Raw genomic sequence first — 20,518 nt, forward strand, 5'->3', positions numbered from 1 at the left:
TTCATTGGAGTAGCAATTGTTCCATCAATAAATTTTTCTTTGTTCTTTGATCTTAAGGCCATTTTCATTGACCTAGCCCAAGAGTGGTAATTTGAACCAATCAGTGGTGTTGTTACTAGAACTAGAGAAGGATTCTCGTTAGGATGAAGGAAAAATGGACTAGAAGCCATTTCTTCTGGTATTAAAGAGTAAGTACCAGTACTCATTGATCAGAAATTTACAGATGAAAATCTGTTTGGCAAGTGAGAAAAGAAGAAAAGAGAATCTCAGATTCTTGATGAGAATCTGATTGAAAAAATAAGAAAGTTGCAATTTCTGAATCGCAAGAAGTAGATGAGAAGGAATATGTAATTTGTTTGTTGAGAAACAGAATAGAAGGCAAAGAACTGAGCTGTTTGGCAGCTGAGAAAATGAAAGAAAATTGGCGGTTACAGCCTAGAAAATATTCAGAGAAAAATGCTCTGATACCATGTTAAAGATAATGAAATTTGGGATAAAATCCTTCTTGCTTTATTAATCACTTGAATCAGTATATATACAAGACACTATGACATGCCACTGATCCAAAACAGATTGCCAACATGGCATGTGATCAGTAGAGAATGAAAAACAAAGATTGCCAACATGGCAAGTAAAGAGCGGGAAAATTAGTTAATCTAACTAACACACTAACTAACACACTAATTAACTAAAAGTTAGTTAAATAGATAAGCTCCAATACCTTCTGCTCACTGGCTTTTGAGAGTGGCTGGATCTGATTAATGCCAAGAGAAATTTTTAGGTGAATCAAATTTACCACATATTATTATGAACCATCTATTTAATGCATGACACGTGACATGATTATTTACAATAACTAATTAATCAAATACACATATATTTTGAATATAATTTTAAAAATTTCGTATGTTAAATATAAAAAATTAACAATAAATTCCTAGCTATTTGGAGAAAGTTTTTATAATAATGAAATAATATTATATGCAGTCTTATAAACTAAGTAGATAATATTATGAAACCTCATTACTTAAAAACAACCCATCTTATAATTTTTTTAATTTATAACATGATCTAGGAAAAATTCAATCGTACCTTATTTTTTATTGTTATGTTTTATCTGTACCCTATTTTTGATTTTTACGTTGCCTGAAGAGCAACAACTTCGAGGAGCAGCAACTCCTCTTCTCAGATAAGGAGGAGGACTCCTCCTCACCTGATCCAAAAAAATTAAAAAAATATATTTTTTTATAAAAAAATTCTACTGATTTTGATGGCGGATTCGTAAATAGGAGTACGATGGTGGGTCAGAAGTTTTTTTGATTTATTTAATTTTTAAATAAAAAATTTAAAAACATAGGATTTATTTGAATATTTTTAAAATTAAAGGTTGTTTGTATTTTTTTCAAATAGAAAAAAGTATAACATAATCCTTCTATTTAATTGTTTTTAATATTTACATCCTTTAATTAATTAAATTGTCAAAAAATTAAATTTTGGAGTAGAGATGAAATATAAAAATAGTACAATTGAACTTTTTGCTAGCTCATGGTCTAAATAAAAAATATAAAGTGGGTGGTTTTTAAATAATTAAGCCTATTATGAAATATATTTTTTTTATTTATGTACCAATGTATTATAAACTTTCTTTATACGATATGGAGCATTGTTTGTTTTTAGTTTCTGTCTCCTTTATGGGTTTATTCTTTTTACTTAGTTTTAATTATTTTCAAATGCGAAACGTCTACAAAATTTTTTTTTTTTATTTGGTGGTTCTCATCCGGATATCGTCACGACAAGTTATCCAACAAATTTTAAATTTTTCTTGTGACTATTATTTGAAAGACTAATTTACAAATCTAAGACTTTTACAACTTGGTTTGTGTCTTAGATTTATTTAGACTTATGGCTTTTATACTTGTACTTATTTAAATCTGTACTTTAAGATGCCAAATTAGCTATATTTATTAGATCGATCGTTTGTTGGGTGGCTTTCGGTAGTCAAAAAGTCCCACCTTCATGTAAGATTTGTTGTAATCTTAAGTTTGAATTCGTGGCTAAGATTGAGATCCTTATAGTTGTTTTTCAATAATGATCTTTTGACAAAAATAAATCTTTTAAACTCAAACCACAGTTGAGTTGATAAGACGCTAAATGAGATTACGGGTTGAAATCATATTTATATATGCAGCCATTTAAAATTTGGGGTCAGAGATTTACTTCCCGCAAGAGACATATCCGACTCGAATGAAGATTAGTTTGAATGTGAAAGGTTTGAAGGCGCCATTTTATAGTTAGAACCCGTTCATGACACCTCATGATAATATAAAAAAAATACTTTTGCATAAACTCTAAATTACTTTCGGATATCTAAGACAATAACATATAAAATAATCTATTTATGAGCATAAAGTAAAGAGAATTTATTCACATTAAAAGCATATGTACTCCTTTTGCGTAATACATAATGCCTAATTAGTCCAACCTTACTTATAAAGTCACAATAACACTAAAAACTACACATTACAATTAAATTATCCAAATATTCCATTAATTAATTCCTTATTAGTTAATTGATCAACCTTTGCATACCGGCAATCAGCCTTTTGACATCAAGGACCCAATAACACCAGCAATAAGGGTGGTCGGATCACCGAGCACGGCGGAGACAACAAATTGCACAGCCATTCCGGCCATTTCACAACATTTCTGCACCTTACCACCTTTGCTCTTACGATGATGAGTCTGAAGTGCATTTTTCAAGCTAGGAATTCTATTTATCTCCAATTTCCTACTACCATAACTACTATAATTACCTTTCCCATAATAAAAATCATTTGATTTATTATTAAAACTATTATTAATATTATTATTATTATTATTAGTACGACCAAGATAAAGCTCAGACCAATTCTCCACCAACATATCCTTAACACAAGCTACATGCAAGTTATATTTCTTGCAAGACGACCGATAACTCCAGCTTCTACCTTTACGTCCACATTTATGACACGTGGCACTAACTTTTCTATACAAATAAAGCTTAATTTCTCCATCATCAAGAACCATAGGCAATTTGGCACAACATGGGTGAAGATCAAATCCGCAATCTTTACAATGATAAAGAAATCCGCCAACATCTCTTTCGCAAGCGTTACAATATCGAGGTTTATCACCTGGAGGCCGTGACATGAACTGGAACGAGCATTTTGTGAAGAACGGATGGTGGATCGTTGAGGAAGGAATTGCGCAATGCATATGAAGATCGAAATCACATTTTGTGCATTTGTAGCGCGATCCGATACCTACTTCTTTGCAGCCATCGCACTTGAATGGAGATTCCGAGTACTCGAATTTTAGAGAGTGTTGTGGATGGCTGAAGTGAGATATTTCACTATACTTCATGGATTTTTTTTTTTTTGGGTAGACTTTAATGATAAGGGTTAGTGAATATTTATAGGGAGGAGATGATGATGAAGAGGGAAATTAATTAAATAGATGGTTTAAGGAATTGGATTTAGGGTTTGTAGAATAATTGGGTTTATTAATTAGGTGTTATAGCGTATTGTTGAAGCCAAGTAAGGAATTATATGCTTGATGATATTTGATGAGTGTAAGTGATGGTAGTGTGCATAGGAATCCTACTGGGTAAGGACAGACATAAGGCATAAATTTGGGTCATGTCCTATTATAAGAATATATACGAATTTTCACTTTTCATGGTTCTAATCTGTTGAGTCATTAAATGGATAATTAATGCATATGAGATTAGCACAAATTACAAAATTGAATTTCTACCATCTTATTTCTTAGGCATATTGCAATTTTGAGTCCATGCACTTGCCCTTTTTTTTAGCATTGAATCCCTCCATTTCTGTTCGTTAATACTGAGTCCTTACATGTTTAATTTTATAGACATTAAGTCGTTTGTTATAAAAATATTAATAGTGTCAATTTAGATCGAAAAACAATCTAATTTAAAATGTATTGTAAATAAGAATAGAAGTACAAAGACTAAATTTTAGAAAATCAAAGTGAAAAATAAATAAATAAAAACATATTATCCCATTTGCACTAACGGGTGTATAAATATATAAGGACATAACATTGACAAAAAAAGCATAGTGATTCAAATCAATGCTTAGGCCAACTCCAATTCACTTTAAATTTAAAAATCTATATTATAAAGATAAAATAAATTTCTCTCCAGCCACAAATTTTATCTCTAATTTTAAATAAATTTTTTTTCAATCATAAACTCTATCTCTAACTTTAAAATGATATTTTAAACCTACACTATTTTATTATTTTAACAATTTTAAGTCAAATTAAAACTTTTATTAGAAGTCATAAAAAAATATAAAAATATAATATTTAATTAAATTCTTTTGGCATATGAAATAATTGTATAAATTAAAATTAATGAGTTAAACAAGTAATTTGTAAAATTAAAAAAAAAACTAATATTTATAGAGTAATGAATAGTGAAACTCTACATATAGAGTTTACTATTCAAACTCTAAAAAAAAAGTGGGTTTATAGAATTGGATTGAAGTTGATCCAACTCTTTTTTAAAGTTAGGTTGGACATGCTCTAAAAATTTGATAAATGCAGGGATCCGAATATCATATTTGTCCTTAATTCTTACATTGCACATGTAAGGAACATATAGGCCAAACCATACACAAGTGATAATAAACTCATAGTTAAAATATCTAACGGTTTTAACTTCTGAATTGATTTATTATTTGCTGTCATATTAAAAAATTATATCATAAGGTTTAGAGTTTAATCTTTTGCAGCATAAAGCGATATAAATTAATTCTTGTTTGTGCTTCAAATTCAATGGACATTTGAACAAGAAGATATGTTAGAGATAATAAAACCATAAAATTTAAATTATGTTGGAGTCAATAATTTAAATTCAAAAAATGAACTATTATATCTTTAAAATTAGGTTGATTTTTTTTATTTGACAATTGGGTGGGGGGCGCTTGTATTTTAAAAATTCATTGTTTTCCCTTAATTTTAAACATTAGATACTAAAATTTTCCTTTTAAGTTTAAGTTCAGCTAAATGCAAATAAAATATCATGAGAAAATGATAAAATTTAATATTTAGGAGAAAATATTAATGTTGACTTAACTTTAGGAGGCATATAGTAATTTTCAATAAATTTTTGAGTGATTGTTAAAATATTCTATGCCGGGGAATAAATTCAAAGTTACTACTTGAAATTTTGGAACTTGTTTGGGAATATGTTTTATTGATTAAATTACGCTAGATTAAGTATATAATTTATCTAGAGGTATCACAAACAAACTGAAAAATCTAGGAACTTCTTTACAAAATGTCATTATTAAAGTGAGATTACCACAAAAGTTAAAGTATTATTCTGCGAGATTTTTGTCTTTAATCAAAGATAAACGTTTAAACATCCAAAGAATTAATTCGAAGTGCTAATTACGCAATCCTCATTAAACTGTTCAAAATAGGCAGCATCACAACATAATTGGGCTGAAATAAATTGCTACTATATGGAACTATATGGAACTGGAGAAATTTTTAGATAGACTCAGTCTACCACGTCATCCGTAAACTAAGCCTATCACATAATAACACGTCATTAAAATGATGGCAATCTTATAATATTACTATTTCAATATGTAAATAAATAATAAACGAATTTACAAGATTGTCATCATTTTAATGACGTGTCATTATGTGATAAACTTAATCTACAGATGACGTGATAGACTGAATCTACCTAAGAATTTCTCATGGAACTGTAGTATTTTGTAGAAGGGCAACTAGTTTTAAAACATAATCAAACTATGAGAAATTGTAGACTTAGTCCACCACGTCATCCGTAAACTATATCACATTAGGACATGTTATTAAAATAATTGCACTATCGTAATATTACTATTCAAAAGTGTAAATAAGTAACAAACAAAATTACGATAGTGTCGCTATTTTAATGATGTCATAATGTGATATGCTAGTTCACGGATGACGTGATAAACTGAGTCTATCTAAGAATTTCTCTCAAAACTATATTGTTTTTTTTTTCTAAAATGCATACTACTGAATGTTAAACTGACATAGTAGAATTAAAAAGTTATACATTTTTCTATCATCCACATAAAATTATATCACCAAAAATTAATATATTATCTATTGTGGCTGAAAAATAAAATATTTAATCATATGTAAATGAAAATTTGATTACCGTGCTATAAAAACATTATATTTTGCAAGCACATAAAAAACCATATACCATTTAAGTGATATTTATTGCCAATAAATTGTATGTTAATCATGTGATATCTTTGAATATTCATCATTATCATGTGAAATAGAGCATAGAATAAAATCCCAGTTGTGTTAATTATTTATCAACAGTCTTCTTCAGTCCCTTGATAGAAATAGTGACATGGAAGAACAAATTCTTTAAATCCTTAGAATAAATTATTATTATTATTATTATTATTATTATTATTATTACCAAATTGTTCATTTTATGTTCCAAATTCTTACAGTTATAATAATTTTATCCATTTGGAAGATTGATTCATCAACTATTCAACTGTATATATAGGGCCCAATTTATAAGTGGCATCTTTTACTTTCTATATACTATTATTTGGCTTCATGCATGTTTATGTGGCATATATATATTTTAAGGAATTGATTCTCGTTTAATCTACTTAAGTAAGTGCTTGAAGGCGAGTGACTGAGTTAGGATTTTTATACTGAAGGGGTCAAATAACAATATATAATGAGAACGGGGTTATTTTATTAAACTATGGGGGGTATTTATAAAGTTAAGTTAAATTATATACAATTTTAGTAAAATTTGAAAAGTTAGGGGGAGTTAAAACCCTCTCACGTCTCCTCCTAGCTCCTTCTGTGTTGAAGGCAATTTAAAATAATAGTAAATCCTGAGTTTATCAGTTGATTTTAAAAACATATAAAAGAGATGATAATTTAGTGGTATGAATATATTGTTCTGATTTAAGAGGTCAAAATTGGATTTTCAACATCGTTATTTGAAGGCAAAAATTACTAACAAACCTTTCAAGTTATTTAAAAAGAGTATATAAATTCTTTTAACTTTTCTTGGCCATTTAAGTTTTTAATATTTTTAAATCGTACAAATAAACCACCACACTTGAAGAAAAAAAAACATAAAGATAACTAGCTAAAAACATGAGGGGTTAAGTATTCAAAAAATAAACTAAAAAAATCTTAAGTGTTTCCTTTTAAAAAAAATAAAGAACTTTTTTACAACATTTAAAAATATTAAGAGAATTGTTTGAATTGAGGGTTTTCAATCTATGGATTTTAAATCAATGAAATTTAAATCCATAGATTTTAAAATTCCATCGTTTGGGTTGAAAAACCAAATCAATGGTCTTTTAACATACTGGTTCAATAACTACAATCCATGGATTAACATGTTTTTTCTCCATTTCTATCCCCAGTTAGATATTTAAACACTAATCATTTTATAGAAAAAGATATATTTTCTATAACATAAGATCAAGAATACTAAAAATTAAAATAATATTTTATACTTTTTATTTTTGTAACACAATAATGCATAAATAAAACTATTCAACAACTATTATATAGCTATATAATTAGTTAGTATCACAATGCCCTAGCCATACTGTTCAAAAATCATATGACAAATTAGTGTCATAATACACTAATCTTATAAATGAAAAGGTAAAAAGGACGGTAAAAAAAGAATGGTTTAATTAGGGTTTAAAATAATTTAAAAATATAAATTTTTTATTATGAATAATTATGAAAAAAATAAATAGTATAGCAATTCATCATTTATAAAAAATGGTGGATTTGGACTTTTTCATTTAGGAGGTGGGAAATCAAAACTCTCAAAAATGACAGATTGTAGAAATTGAGGAAATTCATAAATCTATGGATTTTATTGACTTTTTTCTAAACAAACTATGGATTTTGTCGAGATCCATGAATTGTTTAAAATTCATCGTTTAAAATTCATCAATCCAAATGGAAACCTTTCAAGGTATTTAAAAAGAGTATATAGATTCTTTTAACTTTTCTTGGCCATTTAAGTTTTTAATATTTTTAAATCGTACAAATAAACCACCACACTTGGAAAAAAAAAACCACAAAAATAAGTAAAAACGCGAGGGGTCAAGTGTTCAAAAATAATCTAAAAAGCCTTAAGTGTTCTTTATAAAAGAAAGTAAAGAACTTTTTTTACTGCATTTAAAAATATTAAGGTTCCAATGACAAAAAAATTAAAAAACCTTATATGCTCTTTCTAAATAACTTGAAGGATTTATTTACACTTTTAACCTTATTTGAATTTGCTTAATCATTAAAAAATATCTTACCTTTGACTTTTATCATTTATGACTCAGACTATTAAAATCGTTAATTTTGATCCATTCTTTAATTTTTATTTTCAATATTAGCTATTTGTCTAAATTGAGGTTGATAAAAATTTAAATACGCCCTTCGGATTTGGAAATTTTTTATGGTGAAAAGCAAATTGGAAGAATGTGAAGTATGAACGGCAATGGAAAGGGTATTCCCCGATCTCCATGGGAACCCGCCTCTAATGGACCGGGAAATGCCCGCGAATTGTCCAATGGATACGGGAATGGGGGAAGATTATTTTCCATTCACGGGGACGGAGAGGGGACGGGTGGTGTAGTCCCCACCCCATGAGGATTCCCATCCCCGTCTCCATGGGGATCCGGTCTATTTTAATATATTTTTTATAATATTTATAATAATTTAATTTAATTATGTAAGAGAAAATAATTTTTTTTTATGTTTGAACAAGACTTTTAATTAATTTAAGAAACGAGATAAAAAAGTTTAGAGAATTTTTTATTTTATTTTAATTATTTTATTTTAATATTGAAAATTGTTAAATATTTTAAATGAATAATTAATTTTTGGAATAATTTAATTTATAATATTTCATATTATTGATATTGAATAATACATATTTATTTTTTCAAATGTTTTATAAATATAATAAAAATATTTAAATATTTATAATAAAATTATACATAAATGTGAGAATCCTCATGGGGATGAGAAATCCACAGGGATGAGGATGAGGATGGATTCATCCCCATCAAATAAATGAGGACGGGGATAGATTCCCCACCCTGTCCTATTGTCATTCCTAATGTGAAGTGACATTAAGGGTGTATTCAAAAAAACTATTACTCGAATTTGAACAAATAACGACAACTAAAATTAAAAAATAAAATTTATAATTTTAAAAATTTGGACTATAAATAAAAAAACGATATTTTTGGATAAGTAGTTCCATTTGGATTTGCTAGAATTTTATGGGTGTTGATTTTTTTTCTACCTTCCAATTTTATGAAAATTACCTTTAACTCGTATACATCAAGGAAAGAATGAAAGTCCAGATTGCATATTTTTATTCTTTAATTGTATTTTCACAATTCATTTTTTTTAGAATGAGGTAGGATTTTATTGCAGAAAAATATCAGCCATTACAATGTCTTGCAACTCATTTGTAACAACACTATCCGAAATAGTATCTATTCTATTCTGCAAACCCCATTTAGCTCAAGAATGAGCTAATCGATTACCTTCTCGTCTAACATGAGAGAATGTGATTTCATCTACCTTGTTTCCTAGAGCCACAATGTCTTTTGCAATCAACTGACGATGATTCATCGCGCTTTCAATATTCTGAACACGATGTATAGCCAGTAAGGCATCCGATTCAATGTGTATCCTCCTGAAACCTGCTGCAAATGCCGAATCCACTCCAAACCTGATAGCCAGAAGCTCAGCCATCTCCACACATGCTATCCCTGAGATCATTTTGGTACCCATCCTGAGCACTTTGCCCGTATGGTCTCTGATAACCATGCTAGCAGCTGCCATCTCATTATTTAAGTCCATCGCCGCATCTGTATTCACCTTGAATTTTCCTTCCTCCGGTGGTCGCCACAAAGCCGATGGGATCAGCTGAACCTGAACTCTCCGCCTCTCTATGTTCTGGACGTGCTCAGTTAGCATGAGACTGCTTGAGAATAAGAACCTGTCTTCCCTTCGCTTATTCTTGAAAACGATATTATTTCTATCTATCCAGATAATCCACAAACAGATGCAAAACATTTGGATGGCTATCTCTGGAAAAGTAGAAAACACATGATGAATCCAGTCGTTCACCTCCATCTCAGCAACATCATCTAAACGCAGTCCTAAAGGAGAGAGCAACCACAACATTCTGACCTTAGAGCAGCTCATTAGAGCATGTTTTGATGATTCTTCTTCCTGGTGGCATCTAGGGCAAAGCGTGGGAATTTGAACATGCTTCTTGCAAAGATTCAGCTTGCTAGGAAGGCTTCCATGAAGCACGCGCCATATAAAGTGACAAATTTTTGGCTGAACTTTGCATTTCCAGATTTTACTCCAAATAACATCTTCTCTTCTCGACGAATTTGCCTCAGAAGATGGGAGAGCTTTCAGCGCTTGATAATAACCAGATTTAGTATCAAACCTACCATTTTTGCTTGGCCTCCAATACTGTTTGTCGGAGGGGAGTCTCCCGCTGATGGGGATTTGGAGGACTGCTTCAACTTCAAACGGGAGAAGATGAGCTTCAAATTTCTGTTTATTCCATGCACAGACTTCGCTATCAATGAACTCGCTCACTTTCCAATCTGCAGGGATATTTCCTGGTATAAGCGGTTTCGAATGGTTGAGATTAGCTATCCAATTTTCTTTACGAGCATTAATATCCTGTCCGTTACCGATTCTCCAAGTCAGCCCCGAGTCTAAGTTCTTCTTCCCTTTCATCAAGCTTTGCCAGACATAACTCGCATTTCTCTTCGATTTAGCTTGCCTGAAATCAACACCACCATAGTACTTAGCTTTGAATATTCTTGAGATAAGAGAGTTCGGATTCTGCATTAATCTCCAACACTGTTTTGCGAGTAGAGAAATATTGAAGGCGTGCAAATTCCAAAACCCCAATCCTCCCTCATGTTTTGATTTGCAAATTTTGGTCCAGCTAACCCATGAGATCTTGTCCTGGTCGTCCCCTCCGTTCCACCAAAAGCGAGCAGTCATCCTCTCAAGATCTGTACAAACTGTCAGAGGCAACGCAAAGCAGCTCATGATATATGTGGGTATGGATTGGGCGATAGCTTTGATAAGAACTTCTTTTCCTGCTTTCGAAAGAAGTTTTTCTTTCCAACCCATAACTCGCTTAGCTAACCTATCCTTGAGAACACAAAACACCTGCTTCTTAGATCTGCCTATGCAAGTTGGCATACCAAGATATTTCTCAAAAGCTTCTACCTCCCGAAATCGCAAAATGGACTGAATCTCATCTCTCCGCTGCCTTGTAACTCCGGGTTTAAACATAATCTCTGACTTGTCATAATTCATTTGCTGTCCTGACGCTTTCTCATAGAGAGAAATGATACGTTTTATGGCTCTACAATCTGATTGGCTAGCTTTAGCAAATAAAACGCTATCATCGGCGAAAAATAGGTGTGTAACCACAGGACCTCCTCTACTCGCTTTCCCCCCTGTAATTTGCTTTTTCTGAGCTGCGTCTTTTAGCAGAGAAGAGAAACCTTCTGCACAAATAACAAATAAATAAGCCGAGAGGGGATCCCCTTGCCGGAGTCCTCTATCCGGTTGGAGGAAACCAATTGGAGACCCATTTACTAGAAACGCGAAAGAGACCAAAGTGATATAAGCCATTATAAGAGCAGTGAAATGTGACGGGAAAGCCATCTGAACCAACATTTTCTCAAGGAAACTCCATTCAACTCGATCATATGCCTTGCTCATATCTAATTTCATTGCCACCGATCCTGATTTACCCTGATACTTGTGTTGCATAGAATGAAACATCTCGAACGCCACAAGTGCATTGTCCGTAATGAGTCTATCCGGAACAAATGTGCTTTGAGTTTCACTAATGATCGTAGGCAAAACCAGTTTAAGCTGATTTGCTATCACCTTCGCCTTCAGTTTGTAAATCACGTTGCAAAGGCTAATGGGTCTCAAGTCTTTCATATCCTTTGGAGATTTAACTTTTGGAATCAGTGTGATGTAAGTGTGATTTACATTTGCTGGCATATTCCCCGAGTTAAGAAAATTAAGAACGCTAGAAATAACTTCCTTACCAATAGTCTTCCAATGACGAACATAGAAAGAAACTGACAGCCCATCTGGTCCTGGTGATTTATCGGGGTGCATTTGTTTTAAAGCCGTTATAACCTCCTCCGCAATAAAAGGCCGCTGCAGCATAGCGATTTCTTCCGCCAACAGTTTATTACACACTGTGTCAATAACCTCAGCTTGATCAGAGGGCGTAGCTGTTTTAAAAATGGAGGCAAAATAATCCACTACCACCCGACCCACTTCTTCCTGCCCATTTCTCCAATTGCCTCTTGAGTCCTTTATTCTGTTAAGAGCGTTGTTTTTCTTCCTCTCCGACGCTCTATGATGGAAGTATTTAGTATTGCGGTCTCCCTCTTTCAGCCAAGTAACTCGAGATCTCTGTTTCCACATGATTTCCTCCTTAATAAGCAGCTCATCCACTTCTGTTTGAATTTGGAAACACTTGGCTTGGGTCTCATTATTCATTACCCCATTTTGTAGCTTTAGGATATCTTCCATCTTCTTCTTAATATCAGCCCTGACTCGTCCAAACTTAGCATTCGCCCAAGTCTTGAGATTTTTGCCCATAGAACTAAACGAATCAGCAATTAATTCATTCTGATTACGCTCTCTCCAAACCGCTGCAACCACTTCGTCTAACTCCTCGTCACACTCCCACATTTTCTCATACCTGAATAATTTGCTCCCTTTCCTGCTATTATGATTACAGGTATCCAGAATAATTGGGTTATGATCAGATCGGTACCTCGGTAAATGCTTAACTTGCCAATTAACTAGAAGGTCTTGCTAATGTGAGTTTGCAATAAATCTGTCTAGCCTTTCCGCGATGTGCTGCTGACCTTGTCGACCATTATACCAAGTAAAGTTACTACCCGAGAAACCCAAATCTGCCATATTACAGTCCTCCAACGCTTGCCTGAATTTCTCCATCTCTTTCTGGTCTATTAATCGACCTACTTCTTTTTCAAACTGAAATAACACTTGATTAAAATCTCCAAACAGTAACACAGCTTCCCCTATACCTTTTAACTCTTGAATAAGGTTCAAGGTTAAATGTTTGTTATAAGCTTCCGGAAAGCCATATATCCCAGCTCCTCTCCACTCCAAACCATCCGCAGCCTTTAACAGAAAATCAATATGATTATTTGAAAAAGACTTTATTTTTACCTCGAGCTTTTTATTCCAAAAGAGAGCAAGTCCACCTCTTCTAACAACCGAATCCACACCAAAACAGTTAAATGATGAAAAAAAGTGCTTAATATAAAGTAATTCAGAATTCTTCATTTTAGTTTCCATAATGAAGAAAATATCTGGGGAATGAGAATTAATAAGCAATTTAAGCGCTCTAACCGTCCAAGGATTCCCCAATCCTTGGAGGTTCCAAATCAAAATTTTCATGGCGTCCGGCGAGACTGCACTCCAGTCTCCGCCGATATCTCAATGTTTTCAAAACGATTCATCAACCCATCTCTAACTTTCTTTGAGAAAAGGTCAGTTGAATCCTCTCCCTGTAACAAACTACGAGCTCTTTTAGCTGCGCCTTTCTTACTCGTACCCCCTATCTCGACTGTCCCAGAAGTCCTGACAACCTTACTACGAGTCCAGGAGCCCTCCTTTCCTTTTTTCTTCTCAAATTTGTATGATCCAGTTTTCTCTACCTGTTCGACTAGGGTTTTATTAGATTCTCCTATTTGAACCTGTTGAATACGAATATCAACCAGACCCTCCGTTCCCTTTGTATTACCAGCTATCGCTCCTGACTTGCCAATATCCTCTCTATCCCCATGCATACGTACAGGCACAGACTGCTTCGTCCCAGCGTTGTTTATGCTCTCCACCCCTGCGTTGCCATTCTCACTCAGATTTAGAGTTCTCCTAGCTGTTAAGGGATTTCCTGATCTGTTGGACTGGGATTCCGAAGAGGATTGCTCAGCAGTCCCCTTGTAATCCACATGAGGATGAGTCCTGGTACCCATTAAGCTCCGTTTGCGAGGAGTCGCACGTAAACGTGGACCATACGGCCAATCTGAGACTTCTGTCTCCTCCGGTTTACTCTCACAGTCAGCCACCAAGTGGTCCAACATACCACACCAATAGCAGAAATTTTGAATGCGTTCGTATTTGAACGGAATCCAACACTGCTCTCCTAGCGGATTAATAACTTTTGACCCTCTAACCATTGGTTTCGAAACATCCAGGTTAACACGAACTCTTCCATAACGATTGCATTCCCCATTCTCACTGTCATCCGCTCCCAAAACCCTACCAATCTTTGAGCCAATCTTACATATAGCGGCCTTTCCCCTGCAATTCATTGGCAGATTGTAAATTCGTACCCATATTGGACAATAATTTAATATCATATTATTGGGTTGCATATTTCCAGTCATGGGTTCGAATAGAATCAGTTGTTTGTCAAAATTCCATGGCCCCTCACGAAGAATTCTGCTTTTATCATTCTTCGAAAAAAAACTCGCATTCGAAAAGATCATCTCCGATGTCCCGTAGGTTAAAACCTTTTGCCAATCTCCAAGCACTAGTCAAGGCGTTTTTAAGATGGATTAGATTGTAAGGCTTCTGTGTTAAAAGCCTACCAACCAGGCACAGTTCTGCCTTCTCATCCGCTGATTCATCCACCACATCTTCAAGAGTTATGGTAGTCTGCTCTTGTTCCGTTAAACTCAGTTGTGCGCATGCTTCAATCAGCCCTTCCTCCATAATAATAATACACCAGCCTTAAACGATAATAACCCAGCAAAAACCAACGTACTAGACGTAGAAAAATCGATAAACCGATAGAGAATCTTCAAAAAGAAGAGAAAAAACCCTAACCCTACGAAACCCTAGGGTAGAGAGAGGACTCCACAGAAAACGGGAGAGTTTTTCAGTTAATAATCTCTTTTTCTTGATTGTTGTATTTTCACAATTCCTGAGTTTGAGATTTTTGAACAGAAAGAATTAGTCATTTGAATTATAAGAATCTACTCAAACAAAAATTGGTCGTCTTTTTCTCTCTATAATTAGTTTCTGAATTTAACTTATTGTCTTATTTATATATCATTTTCTTCTATATCAATTTCATAAAATAAATTCGTGATTGAAAATTTTACTAAACCATTGAAGAAACTTTCATCACAGAAAAAAAAATATTAAAGAAACAGAAGGAAACATTTCTTTAACGATGTTAGTAGCGATTTGAAATGTAAATTGTTTAAAAATATTATTCATATATTTAAATTACATTATACAAAAAATGGGGACCATGGAAATGGATTTATCCCCAACAAATAAACGGGAATGAAAATTCCCCATAAAAACAGGGCCGGTCCAGGGAAGGTCAAGAAGCCAATGATCTCTAGTTCAGTTGGCTAAGGATTGAGGCATAAGTCCCAAGGGTTCTGAGTTCGAACCCTCTTGCGGACAAAAAGGAAGAAAAATAAGAAGATTTATGGAGAAGACATCTGGAGCAGACTCACACGCCAGAAGCAGCGGCTGCGGCATCATTTCGTCATCTTGGCGAGCTCGGCGATGCATTACGTAAACGGTGTGGATGGATGGCGTGAATGACGAATTTGCACATATTTATAAAAAGGGTAGTATGTATATATATAGCTTTGTTTGTAGCTTTGTAGATTTATAGCTTTGTTTGTAGTAGTAGTATGTAATATCTATTTCTGTTAAAAAAAAAGAGGGTCAAGAAGGACGACCCTACTCGACGAAAAACAAATAAATAAAAATATAGAAAATTGGGAAATTTTTTTATTTTATTGGGAAAATCGGCCTACCCTACTCAAAATAAAATAAAATAAGAAACACATAATCTTGATTTGAGCCGTTATTTTTCTAATTTGAGCTCAATGCTCATGCCTCTGCTCCTCCTCATTCTACTTCATCAATGTCAACAACTTCAATTTCAAAACGAATCCTCCCCTTCCCTCCAAAACCCTTAGCCCCCCACACTCTCTCCACCTTCTCCACCGCCGCACCACCACCGTCCGATCACCACTGCTCCCCCATAGTCTCCGACATCACCTCCCTCTTAACCCACCACCGCTCCAAGTCCAGATGGACCTATCTCCGCTCCCTCATCCTCTCATCACCCACCAAAACCCTAACCCCCACTCACTTTTCCCAAATCACCCTCCAATTAAAATCAAATCCCCATCTTGCCCTCAATTTCTTCCACTTCACCCTCCATTCCAACCCATCTCTCTGCTCTCACGACCTCCATTCTCTATCAACCATCACCCATGTCCTCTCCCGCGCCCGGATGAAAACCCGGGCCGAGTCAGTCATCAGCTACGCTTTAAAGTCGAATGACCCAGTTAAGTTCTTTAAAATCTTGGCTGAGAGTTACAGAGAGTGTGATTCTGCACCTTTTGTATTTGATTTGTTGGTGAAATGTTGTCTTGAATTGAGAAAAATTGATGATGGGTTGAGAATTGTGAGGAAGTTGAGGACTTTTGGGATTAGTCCTTTGCTTGGTACTTGTAATTTGTTGGTTTTTAGTGTTTGTAAAGTTAAAGGGTGTTTTGTTGGTTATGGTGTTTTTAGAGAGGTTTTTGAGGAGAATGAGGAGGGGAAGGGTTTTGTGGTTAGGCCTAATGTGCATAGTTTTAATGATTTGATGATGGGGTTTTTTAAAGATTGCGAAACGGAGATGGTTGAGGAGATTTGGAGTGAAATGGAGAGGTTTGGATGTGTTCCAAATGGGTTTAGTTATTGTGTTTTGATGGCCGGTTTTGTTGAGGATGGGAAGATGGATAAAGCGGAGAACTTGTGGGAGGAAATGAGATTAAAGGGTGTGAAAGGCGATGTTATTGCTTATAATACTATGATCGGCGGGTTTTGTAAGATAGGTGAGATTGAGAAAGCTGAGCGGTTCTTTAGAGAAATGGAATCGAGCGGAGTGGAAAGTAGTTGTGTTACTCTTGAGCATTTGATTAATGGGTATTGTAGAGTAGGGGATGTAGATTCGGCAATGTTTGTGTTTAAAGATATGATCTTGAGAGATTTTAGAGCTGAAGGTGGTGTAATTGATGTATTGGTTAGAGGGCTTTGTGAGAAGAGAAGGGTTTCCGAAGCTTTGGAGATTATGATGAGCAATGCTTGTGTTGGTCCGAGTTGCACGAGTTATGAGTTGTTGATTAAGGGGTTGTGTGATGATGGAATGATGAATGAAGCATTGAAACTTCAGGCTAAGATGGTAGGGAAAGGTTTTGAACTAAACTCGGAGATTTATGATTCTTTTATTGATGGGTATTTGAAGCTAGGGAATGAGGAAATGGCAGCAAAATTGAGGAAGGAATTGTCTCAAATTCAAAAGCCGCCGGAAGAGTCCGCATAGCATAGTCTAGTGGTAAAAACATCATACTTCGATTCTTCCCTTCCGGTTAGCAATAAAAACATCAATCTGGAAGAGTCTCGATAGTCTAGTGGTAAAAATATTGTATTTGATTCTTTTTCCACATGCATAGTCTCGTTGTAAAAACATTGTAATTCGATTCTTGGCTTTCTAGTGTAGAAATAAAACAAAATTTGGCTGGAAGAGTTTCCGCAGACATAGAGATGTCGTAGTTCGATTCTTCCTTCAAAAAAACGCATGGAAGATAGGTAGATTTGAATGATTTACATACTGCATTTTAAGATTTTAATGGATTTACATTCTGTATTTCACTTTGATTTGTGAAGAACCAAAATATCACAAGGAGGGCAGTAACCAGAGATTGAAGAGAGAAGAAGCCATAGACAGAAACCAAGACAAGAAAGCCATAGCAGCAGATATTTGAAATCTACCGCAAACTTTCCGAGGGCAGTATGAAGAATCTGAATGAAGCAAAAGATCCACAACACTAGCTGTTGAACATGCTGCAGCTAGTGTAAGAAGTGATAAAACCTGCTTCAAAATCAATCCAATATGTAAGTCAATTAATCACCAATAGTCAGTCATGTTTCTGATAAGTTATAGTATCAGTTTAATGCAACACATACCCAGTCTCCAACTATGATAATCACCACTATTCCTTGCTGTCTGATTGAGCATTTTACCAAAACTGAGTATCCATCCACTATTGCTAATGTCAAACTCCATGGGATTGCCAATCCCATCACTGTCACCAAGTATCTGCAATATAAAACATGTTCAAACTTCAGTTTCGACCTCTTTAAGAGGCTGCTTACAAAAACACCGAAACGGGATGTTATGAAGTATTGAAATTTCTTTAGTGTTTTCGGAAACAAAAAATGAAATGCCGGCATCTAGTAACAGAATAGCCTTAATCAAAACCCAAAACCAACTATAAGTTGGTTGAACTTGCAGCTCTTAGGTTTCAAAATGGTTTTCCATGCTTGAAAGGTTAACACCACCGACAAAAAAATGAGGAAACAGCAAATCCCATTTGATCATATTCCATATTTAGATTGAATAAACATATCTGACAAAAACGCTGAGAGATTGATTACCGAAAGGCGGTGTAGCTGTAGAATTGAGCACCCAAAGCCATGAAAAACAGAGAAGCACCAGAAAAAATGGTCTGTCCCAGTCTCAAAGAGAAGCTAGCACTGGTCCCAACTGAGCCAGGTACTTCTTCCATGGCAACAACACTCTTTTTCGCATCGATTCTTCTCTTCTTTTCTTATTCGGATTGCCCCCTTCCTAAATGTCATCGTAACCAACCAAAAGAACTTGTCATCACCGCAAGATCAATCAAGCAAATGCAAATTTTGAGTCTTCCCGTTATTTATGATGCATCAAAGATTTATGAACATGCCAAAGTTGTTGAAATTAAACTATCAAGTACTAGAAGTTATACTATATGCCAAGAGAGATTGATTAAAATTTTAAATTTTTAAAAAGAAAAAGATTGTCAAGAATAAAGAAAGTTGCTGGAAGAGAAATCTTGGAATCAAGCGGCAAATTTTAAGGTGAGAAGCTAAAAAAATTGTGGAGAGGTTATGATGTTTGATTTGTATGATTGGCTATAATTCATTCTTAAGTTTGCCTTAATTATTCTTATGTCATGCAATAATATAAGGATCTTGACCCTTGGTCTTCTTTTTCTTTTTCTTTTTTGGTTGCTCATGGCTAATTGGTCGCACGTTGCTTCCTTTGTATATACAATTTTATGATTTTATATAGAAAAATCGTCTCAAAAAGAAAATCTCTACTATGTAATATAAAAAAATAAAAATTAAGTAGACTTAGTTCATCACGTTATTTGTGAAATAAACTTATCATATTATAACATATTATTGAAATAGTGGCACTGTCATAATATTACTATTCAAACGTGTAGAAATTTAATAAACAAAATTACGATAGCACCACTATTTTAATGATGTATCATAATGTGAAAAATTTAGTTCATGAATAAAATGGTGGGCTGAGTCTGTTTAAGAAGTTCTCGTAGTATGAATATCATACTTTTTGCATGAAATTATAAATATGTTTATTTTTTATCTTGCCATGTCAAGTAATGGATTATTGAAAATACAGGAATAATTTTGTTTATATTACGATATAACTTTTGTACGTTTGTGATTCTTTATTTATTTATTTATTTGATAATTAGGGAGGAGGAGCAATTGTAGGAATAATTAAACCCACGGCTTAACAATTCATCGTCAACGTTTATACTATTTGAATTATAATTTATTGGTTCATTTATGAGAAGGCAATTTGCAAGAATCGATAGCTAAATAGCTCAAAATATTTCAGTAATTAAAAATCATATTTTTGAATATCTTCTGATTTGATGAATAAAATGATGTGCTGACAATTAAATCCAGCTACAAAATAAGATCATGGCAAATCGGCCAAGTATCTTCTACTTTTCGAATCTAAGCTGGTGTCAAAATAAGCTAAATTTAGCACAGATTAGAGCATCTCCAATGGGATGCTACTTTTTATGCTAAATTTAGCATGAAAAAATGGTAAAATACTATAAATAGCATAGCATTTTAAATACTATTTATAGCATTTTACCACTTTTTCATGCTAAATTTAGCATAAAAAGTAGCATCCCATTGGAGATGCTCTAATCTGTGCTAAATTTAGCACGTGATATAGCATATGCTAAATTTAGCACAAACTATAGCACTGCATTGGAGGTGCATTTCAAGATTAAATGCTAAATTATGGCATTAGCACTTCATTTTAGCATTGCATTGGAGATGCTCTAAATGTCTCTACTATCTTAATTTTCATTCATCATTATATCTTACTTCATTTTTTTTAAGGCTAATCCCCTGAAAAATCCCACCTTTCAATTTCCTTTCATTTGCATCCTCACTTTTCAAAATTCCCAATTTTACTCTAATTTCTACC

The 20,518-nt window shown here is 33.7% G+C and overlaps 3 protein-coding genes across 4 annotated transcripts; 1 reads left to right on the forward strand and 2 right to left on the reverse strand.

Moving 5' to 3' along the window:
• Window positions 1-2,405: 2,405 nt before the first annotated feature.
• On the reverse strand, window positions 2,406-3,445 carry LOC126680475 (uncharacterized). Its single transcript, XM_050375602.2, has one exon. The coding sequence runs from the start codon at window positions 3,400-3,402 to the stop codon at window positions 2,596-2,598; it is 807 nt and encodes a 268-aa protein (XP_050231559.1). The 5' UTR covers window positions 3,403-3,445; the 3' UTR covers window positions 2,406-2,595.
• A 12,568-nt stretch (window positions 3,446-16,013) lies between these two features.
• On the forward strand, window positions 16,014-18,007 carry LOC126680471 (pentatricopeptide repeat-containing protein At2g15980). Its single transcript, XM_050375599.2, has 2 exons — window positions 16,014-17,551; window positions 17,884-18,007. Exon 1 carries the CDS (start codon window positions 16,088-16,090, stop codon window positions 17,537-17,539), a length of 1,452 nt encoding a protein of 483 aa, XP_050231556.1. The 5' UTR covers window positions 16,014-16,087; the 3' UTR covers window positions 17,540-17,551; window positions 17,884-18,007.
• Window positions 17,675-19,189, reverse strand: LOC126680481 (CASP-like protein 5C1). 2 transcript variants are annotated; one of them, XM_050375606.2, is made up of 3 exons: window positions 18,655-19,189; window positions 18,184-18,316; window positions 17,675-18,091 (listed from the first exon to the last, which is right to left on the reverse strand). In XM_050375606.2, exons 1-3 carry the CDS (start codon window positions 18,783-18,785, stop codon window positions 17,894-17,896), a joined length of 462 nt encoding a protein of 153 aa, XP_050231563.1. In that variant the 5' UTR covers window positions 18,786-19,189; the 3' UTR covers window positions 17,675-17,893. The 2 variants fall into 2 exon arrangements, with proteins under 2 accessions (XP_050231563.1, XP_050231564.1); XM_050375607.2 differs by having other exon boundaries at window positions 17,675-18,088; window positions 18,655-19,187.
• Between the last annotated feature and the right edge of the window lie 1,329 nt (window positions 19,190-20,518).

This window comes from Mercurialis annua, linkage group LG5, assembly GCF_937616625.2.
Source record: "Mercurialis annua linkage group LG5, ddMerAnnu1.2, whole genome shotgun sequence".
NCBI classification, from domain to species: domain Eukaryota; kingdom Viridiplantae; phylum Streptophyta; class Magnoliopsida; order Malpighiales; family Euphorbiaceae; genus Mercurialis; species Mercurialis annua.

Bases quoted from the DNA above. Each gene is read 5' to 3' on its own strand.
- LOC126680475 (XM_050375602.2), bottom strand. From the start codon at position 3,402: ATGAAGTATAGTGAAATATCTCACTTCAGCCATCCACAACACTCTCTA.
- LOC126680471 (XM_050375599.2), top strand. From the start codon at position 16,088: ATGTCAACAACTTCAATTTCAAAACGAATCCTCCCCTTCCCTCCAAAA.
- LOC126680481 (XM_050375606.2), bottom strand. From the start codon at position 18,785: ATGGAAGAAGTACCTGGCTCAGTTGGGACCAGTGCTAGCTTCTCTTTG. The intron at 18,317-18,654 runs GTAATCAATCTC...TTTATATTGCAG, and splicing joins TACAGCTACACCGCCTTTCG to ATACTTGGTGACAGTGATGG. The intron at 18,092-18,183 runs GTATGTGTTGCA...TTGATTTTGAAG, and splicing joins TTATCATAGTTGGAGACTGG to CAGGTTTTATCACTTCTTAC.